The sequence below is a fragment of the Aplysia californica genome, unplaced genomic scaffold, assembly GCF_000002075.1.
Source record: "Aplysia californica isolate F4 #8 unplaced genomic scaffold, AplCal3.0 scaffold00137, whole genome shotgun sequence".
In the NCBI taxonomy this organism is placed as follows: Eukaryota; Metazoa; Mollusca; class Gastropoda; order Aplysiida; family Aplysiidae; genus Aplysia; species Aplysia californica.
The window spans coordinates 1,021,545-1,029,452 of record NW_004797407.1 but is presented as its reverse complement, the minus strand read 5'-3'; the positions used below and the strand labels follow the sequence as shown (position 1 = coordinate 1,029,452).

At 39.6% G+C, this 7,908-nt stretch overlaps 1 protein-coding gene across 2 annotated transcripts in view; it reads left to right on the top strand.

Annotated features, from left to right (window-relative positions):
• The window catches only part of LOC101849609, a gene marked incomplete in the record, with an annotated part of 41,365 nt that overhangs the window by 13,637 nt on the left and 19,820 nt on the right, over positions 1–7,908 (top strand). The window contains 3 exon segments of one of the 2 annotated variants that reach the window (XM_013081598.2): positions 1,096–1,125; positions 3,682–3,711; positions 5,454–5,486. In XM_013081598.2, coding sequence (XP_012937052.1) covers positions 1,096–1,125; positions 3,682–3,711; positions 5,454–5,486 — 93 coding nt within the window. 2 annotated transcript variants of the gene reach the window in all.

The window sequence follows — 7,908 nt, the reverse complement described above, 5'->3', positions numbered from 1 at the left end:
TCTCTCTCTCTCTCTCTCTCTCTCTATCTCTCGCTTCGCTTTCCTTTCCGTCATCTTCTCTGATGTAGGGATGGTGTCTGTTAGTGTTTACAATGGAAAAAATAATGATGGCGTGAGAGATAGATTCTGTGGGGTGAAAATTAGAAAATTGTTTAGGTTATGTTGAGGTGGAAAGTGAGTTGTTGTTTATGCTGTGTTGTGGGGTAGGATGGGGTGTTGAAATAATTGAAATGGGATTGGGGGGAGGGGGGGGGTGAAAATTGTAAAGATTGTGACCAGCCCAACGCTTGAAGCGTTTAGAAAGAAATGTTGGCCCAGCCCTAGGCAGAGAGACCCAAAACTCTATGTGAGCCAGGGGAATTTGCGGGGATCAGCAACTTCCGCACTAGAGACTGGGATGTCCATTTAAAGATGGTCGAGAAGAGGTAAAGATCGGGATGAGAGGGAGAATAGGATAATGTATGCATTAGGATGAGAAGGAAATCGAAATTTGTACGTTTTTTTTGGTTGTTTTTTTTTTGGCAGGAGTTTTACGGCACTTGCAACACAATAAGGCAATATAAGTGCCGAGGATTAGAGATGTTACAAGGGATTAACAAACGCAAAAAAAGGAGGGGGGATAAGGACGATAGACGTCCGATAGGAAAGATGCAGCAAACCACACCAGAGCAGCCCCAAAAACCCACGTTGTATAGATCAGATTGAGGTAGGAGTAAGGATGGCGTGTCAAGCAGATTGTTGAGGCTGGAAGACTGGGATACTACTATATAGTGTGGGTGGGGATGAAGGACGGGAGGTTAAACCAGTTAAGCTGAGATAAAAGTTGGAGTTTTGTAGGCATTAGGCTGTGATGGGGAAATGAATGGGATATTGTAAAGATCATTGTGAGAGACGAAGAACATGGTGTTGTATTAGTCAGGCTGGAAAGAAATAATGATATACCGGTGTTGTACACGGCACTTGTATGACCTTATAGTTTTGCAAGTGCTGTAAAACACTTACTAAAACAACGGTGTTATATTACTTTTGATGTGAGAAGTACGGTGATGGAGCACATTAAAATACAATACTTTTTGTTTATTTATCTCAATGCAGGAATACGAGGATAACCCCATTTTGAGACGTGTAAGTACACATTTTTATACACCAGTTCTTGATGGAATACTATAATATATTTTGCCTAATGCATTACGGCACCATCAACACGCTTTAGATTATAATTTAAGGGTGGGCTATTTTTACCCTGGAAATAATAATACGAGCTGTTGTCACCATGTTTTGAAATTCCAGTGGTGTTTGCAGATGTTTCTATGCCCCCATCGGCACACTTTGGATCGTTTGAGACACGGGCAAGCATTTTGTCCGTGAAAATATTATGAGCCGTTGAAACCATGCTTTAAAATTGCGGTGTTATTTGTAGATGTTTTTACGGCCCCATTGGCAGTATTCAAATCAATGGGCAGAGGACTATTTTCACCTTTCTTGTCAAAGACAACTCGGACTGACTGAAAAGGTCACGACGTACCATCAGACAGAATTAGATGCAGCATATTTCCCCACCCCCTTTTCCCCCTTCCCCCTTTTATGGGAAGCGAACTCACGTGTTCTACACGTGCAGGCGAAGCCGTTAACCTCTACACTATAGACATCGGCACCCATGCTTGAAAAACATGTGTGGCATCATGGTGAAATCAGGCGCTCTTCAAAATAATCAAAATCGAAGAAACCGACATTTTTGGCGCCTTTTACTTTTTGGGGGGGGAGGGGAGGGGGGACTCCACACCTTTTATGCCCATTTACAAACACATTTCTATGTGGGTTTTACTGAAAACGTGGACTAAAGGAACAGAAAAAGTAAATTTTCAGTTTTCAAAGACTCTCTAACAATGGAAATCATCAAACCATGGCGGCTATTTTCTCGCTAACTTTACCTCTGAAACTGGGCTACCTCCACCTCCTTCTATTGAAAATATTTTTTTTTTTCAAGACAGACAGGTATTTTTCCATTTAAAAGCAAAACAAATGAACAAGCTTTAGGATGAGACCAATAACTCAAAATACCCCAAATTGGCAAACGCCTGATACCACCGCCTCGTGACACATATCTCTTATATAAGTTATACAGAGACGCTTGGTGAAAGTCCTTCCACCTAACCGAGAATGGAACTTTGGTCTTTTGGACACAAGGCGAGGAAGCTAAACATTACAGAACGGAAAAGAGGGGGGGGAGGGGGCACAACGTCATCACATATAACTGGCGTCAGCATAACATGGTTATATTTTACTCTTCTTTCAACACAGTTTAAACTGATACTGATGTCTGCAGGGCGCCACTGGAAACATGCTCCTAGTACTGTTGCTGCTTTAGATTCTGTCTGACTTTTGTCCTCCTTCTCTGCACAAATTGAATCTTTATTACTGTACCGTTGTTTTTTCACTTGCCCAACCTTAACGATAACGCATAAACTAAAAAGGTCACAAGGTGTTATTAAGTTTGGAACGTTTTGTTAAATTTCTCAAGCATCTTCTCGGGCTTTGTTCTAGATCGCGTGGATATTATGTCTATATCACTTGAATTATCTGATCTTTCTTTATTCAGCAATTTAGTACGCGTTGTGAGTTTTAGGATTCCCCACCTCAATCCCCACCCCTTTTATTATTTCATCTTGTTTTTTGCTCTGGGTAGTTTTCTTCTTCTTTTTTTTTTACTGCTGTTCTTTTCTCGTATGCAAAATTTTTATTTTTCTCTCCCATCAATACTATTTGGTCGCACAAGGGGGCTACCCCGAAAAATGCTGTTTCGAGAAAATCGAAGGTAAAGCTTTTGCCTCTTGTTCTGTTTCTTTAAAAGACAAGGAGAGTTTTCTCTATAACCAAACGACATTTGATATACCCACCCATGAAACCAAACGTTTCCTACAAGTAGGTAAATGCCCACTTTCGGTGTAGGTCGAGATTTCTAGAAAACTCCCCAAATCTGGGTTAGCCCGCTGGTCCTTATAAGCGACTATGTATTTAGATCATGTAGTAGACAAACGTTGACCTCTTCTGTTTAGATTTAGTAAGTGTTTTAAGGCACTTGCAAGACAATAAGGTCATATAAGTGCCGAAGATTAGAGGTGTTACAAGAGAGTAATAAACACAAAAAAAGGAGAGATAAGGACGATAGATGTTTGATAGAAAAGAAGAAGCAAACCACACCAGGGCACCTGCCAACCACCCACGACCTCGTCTGTCAGGGCCAATTCAGGTCCGAAAGACTAAGAGTAGTCGGCAAGAACTCACCCCATTCGGGAATTGAACTAAGGTTTTCTGTGTGAGACGTCGAAGCACCGAACTACTGCACCATAGATGCTGGGTAACAACCCTTTCGTTTAGGACGGAGATCTTAAAGAATAATAGGTCGATTTTAAGGACAAGCGGGCTAGCCCAGATTTCGGGGATTTCCAGAAATCTTGATCTACACCGAAAGTGAGCACTGCACTACATATAGGATAACTTTGGTTTTATTGGTGTGTATATTTGTTTGGTAATAGAGAAAACTCTCATTGTCTTTTAAAGAAACAGAACAAGTGGAAAAAACTTTTAACTTCGATTTTCTCAAAACAGCATTTTTCGGGATAGGGGCTATCCTTAAAAACGACCAATTTGTCTAACGATTTTGTCTCTGTTCTTTGCCAGTACGTGGCTCTAAACAAGATCAAGAGCATGGTGAGTACTTTCAAAATGTGTGATTGTGTGTGAACGTTTCTGTGAGTGTGAGTTTGTGCGTGTGCGTGTGTGTGTGTGTGTGTGTGTGCGTGTGTGTGTGTGCGTGTGTGTGTGTGCGTGTGTGTGTGTGTGTGTGTGTGTGTGTGTGTGTAAGTGTGTTCATGTATGACTGTGTGTTTGTAAGTGTGTTCATGTATGACTGTGTGTTTGTAAGTGTGTTCATGTATGACTGTGTGTTTGTAAGTGTGTTCATGTATGACTGTGTGTGTGTGCAAGTTTGTAAGTGAGTTTATGTTTAGGTGTATATGTAAGTGTGTATTTTTGTGAGTTTGAAGGTGTACGAGTCCTTTTGTGTTTATATATGTGTGCGTTTGTGGTTGTATGCGTGAGTGGTTGTATGCATGAATGGTTGTGTACGTTTGTGTGTGTGTGTGTGTGTGTGTGTGTGAGTGTATGTGTGTGTGTGTGTGTGTGTGTCTGTGTGTGTGTGTCTGTGTGTGTCTGTGTGTGTCTGTGTGTGTCTGTGTGTGTCTGTGTGTGTCTGTCTGTGTGTGTGTGTGTGTGTGTGTGTGTGTGTGTGTGTGTGTGTGTGTGTGTAAAAAGGAGGAGTGCGGATGCGTTTGTAATAAATCAAAAGTTAAGGTGAGACAGAACAAAGTACATGTACTTATTGACCATAGTAAAGTAAATTTTCCTCACGTTTTACGCTCCCATCGACACAATTTAGATCGTTCAGGACTTAGGCTTCCAACCCTGCCTGTCAGGGCCCAACCCGGGCTGAGAGCGCTACAACTTTTCAGCAGAAAGAACGAGATGATAAACGTTTGCCCCACTCGGGAATCAAACTCCTGTCTTCAACGCCTAACCTGTGCACCACAAATACCGTATATCTACTTATTTTTCAGACACTGCACTTCATAAAGAGATAAGACTGTTCATTGTTTCTCAATATATTTTATAAGAAAATACTGAATATTTCACTTTCTGTTTTGCCAAATAAGACTGATATTTTTTCTCATTAAGTTTTATCACGAAATATTGATAATTTCTCACAATGTTTTATTACAATATGCTGATAATTGTTCTTTCTGTTTTATCATATAGAGCTAATACTGATAATTTCTAACTATATTTTATCACCCACGACTCATACTTTTTCTTCCTGTTCTTATTTCCCCAAAGACTGATAATAATTTCTCTTTCTGTTTTATCACACAATACTGAGGCGTACTGACACAATGGATTTGTATATTATACCATTTTATGAAATGATACAAAACATGTTCTGGCACCTCACACGGAGGTCTTTGATGTATGGTATGAATGTGAGTTTTTGTCCAAGAAAATCGCTCCAGTTTAGATTTGATCAGTCTATTTTCGGCCGACATCTCGATTCGTGGATTGCGAGAAGTAACTCATTTTGTCTGCACGCGCACAATCGGGTTTTTTTTGCGTATCGGTGTCTGTGGTATATAGCATGTAGCCGCTTCACTATCGCACGCATGAGACCCGAGTTTGATTCTCGAGTGGGGAGACATTTTTTTCTTTTTGAGTACCTCGGTCTTTCTGCTAGGATGTTTCCCTTTCAGCTCGAGTTTGCCCTGACAGGCAGGGTTGAAGACCGTCTTCTATTTAATCTAAATTGTGAATGCGGTGGTGTAAAAAACCCTGTTATATTTCTTTGCGGGTTTTTGTTTTTTTAACTTCTTTCAATTTTGCTACGTGACCATCATTTTTTTCAGGAGGTCGCTGTCAACAAGATGAAGAGAATAGTCGTAAGGATTAGTTTTTAAAATCTACATTCCCCCCCCCCCCCCCCTCTCTAGCAGATAACGTGTTCTTTCAAGTTTTGCTTTACAACCCCATCCTATCCCCTTCCCCCTCCTAACCACAACCAATCCTTTCCCCTCCTGTTTATCCCCTTTTAAAGATTTTTTTTCAATAATACCTGAATAAAAAACCCTCGTTTTGTCTCTAGCAACCTGTTGTTTTGCCTCATACACCAAAACTCGCAGCTAAAATTTGGTAGCTTTAAAGGACAAACGGGCTAACCCAGATTTTGGAGGTCTCCAGAAATCTTAACCTACCAAAAAAAATGGTCTTTGTCCTACCTATAGGAGAAGTTTGGTTTCATTGGTGTGTACATTTGTTTGGATATAGTGAAAACTCTGCTTGTCTTTTAATGAAACTGAACAAGGGGCAAAAACTTTACCTTCTATTTTCCCAAAACGGCATTTTTGGGGGGTAGCCCACTTGTCCTTAAAAGTGACCATTTATTCTTACTTTTTCATACTTCAGGTATTCTGAAACCGGCTCCAACCACTTTTCCCCCTTCCTTTTCTCTTCGACACATTATTTTCTTTCAGCTCTTCTGTCATCTGTCACTGGTACCTTTTCACACTTTAGATACTATGACACCCCCCCCCCCCCCCCCAAAAAAAAAAAAAAAAAAAAAAACCCACACTCACAAATAACATCCCCTTTCTCTTTGAGCATATCGCCACTTTCTTCAAAGTCCTGTTATAAGGTTTTCCTGTAGCCTATTGATTCTTTAAGCTGTATCAGACATATTATGGGGGGTCGCATGGTGGAATCAGGCGCTGGTCAAAATAATGTAATGAAGAAAACCGGCTTTTATTTTTGGCTGTTGGGTAATTTTTCCCAAAATTTCTTTCTTTTAAAATAAAGTCTCTCCTCCTTCTTTGTATATTTTAAAATACATAATTTATTTGCAGATTTGACTGGAAAACATTGATCGAAAGAACACAAAAAGTTCATTAAAGCAGTTTCTAAGGAGTCATAAAGCTTTGGAAGTTAATACACTTTTGGCAGCCATTTTCTCGCTGGTTTTTCCTCTGAAATCAGACGACCCCCACCTCCCACAATCGTAATTTCTCTACTTCTATTCATTATAGCTGGGTTGTATTTTCATCTCAAGCAAGACAAATGATCAAGCTTTAATGATATAAGTATATATATGCCCCCCAAAATTGACTGGCGCCTGATTCCATCGCGTTGAGACATTATGACAATAATAATATCATAACCGAACGTAACAGCACCATACTCTGGCGTAATCCCGGTTCATTACTGTGCCCATCATTTGACTCTATTTGAAACAAAATTAAGAGCAACGTTGAAAGATTTGCACCTATAGTAGTATAAGGGACAGCGAGACTGGGAGAAGTGTTTGGTTGCCCACGTTGGGCGCGCTTTGCTGCGAAGTTTGTAAGTTTCAAGTAGATCTACATCTAGATCTAGGCTACTTTGCTTAGCCTATACAGAGGGATGGAAGTAGAAGGCGAATATAGATCTAGTGCGCGGAGTAATTTATGCAAATTTTTATATTTCACGTGTGAGATTTCAGCTTAGCTAGCCTATGTTTCACACGTGAAATATAAGGATATATTTTACCGGAAGTGCAATGCTAAAACAGCTCCAAGTATGGTATAAAATAGTATATTTAATAGTAATAGAAAATTAAATATATGTAAATATTTACGCAATGTGCGTGTTTGAAATACCGTATATATTGTTAAGAATATAAAAGTGAGCAAAAGATAAAACATAAAACAAGAAAAACTGTACTCAATATTATGCGTGTTTGAAATACCGTATTGAGAATATAGTAGTATAATATGTAAGTAGAGACATGTCAATCTTAAGGCTATAATTATGCGTGTTTGAAATACCGTATCGAAACAATAATGGTACGATGTGGAAGAGAAGGATTGAGACACAAATCTGTAAGCTGACAGATTGAGATATGCAAATCTGTAAGCTGTAGGCATGTTTGAAACACCGTATTGAGAATAATAACAAAACAGTATGTATAAGAAAAAAACTCATTACATGAAATTCTGTACTCTATTAGTACGCGTGGTTCGCTTATATGTGGAGTGGAGTTCTCAAATACTTGCCCTTGCCCCAAACCTCGGTGCTGGATTGGTTGCTACTTACTAGCTTTTTTATCTTTCTCCCTTTTTCTTTGATTTATTTTTGTTTTGTTTGTTCCTTTCTGTTTTTGTTCATTTATTTTATGCTCTTTTTGGCCTAAGACTTTGCTTTTCCGCTAACCCGGAACTATTGTTTTTAAAACTCATCGAGACACCGTGTATAAAATCTCTCTCTCTCTCTCTCTCTCTCTCTCTCTCTCTCTCTCTCTCTCTCTCTCTCTCTCTCTCTCTCTCTCTCTCT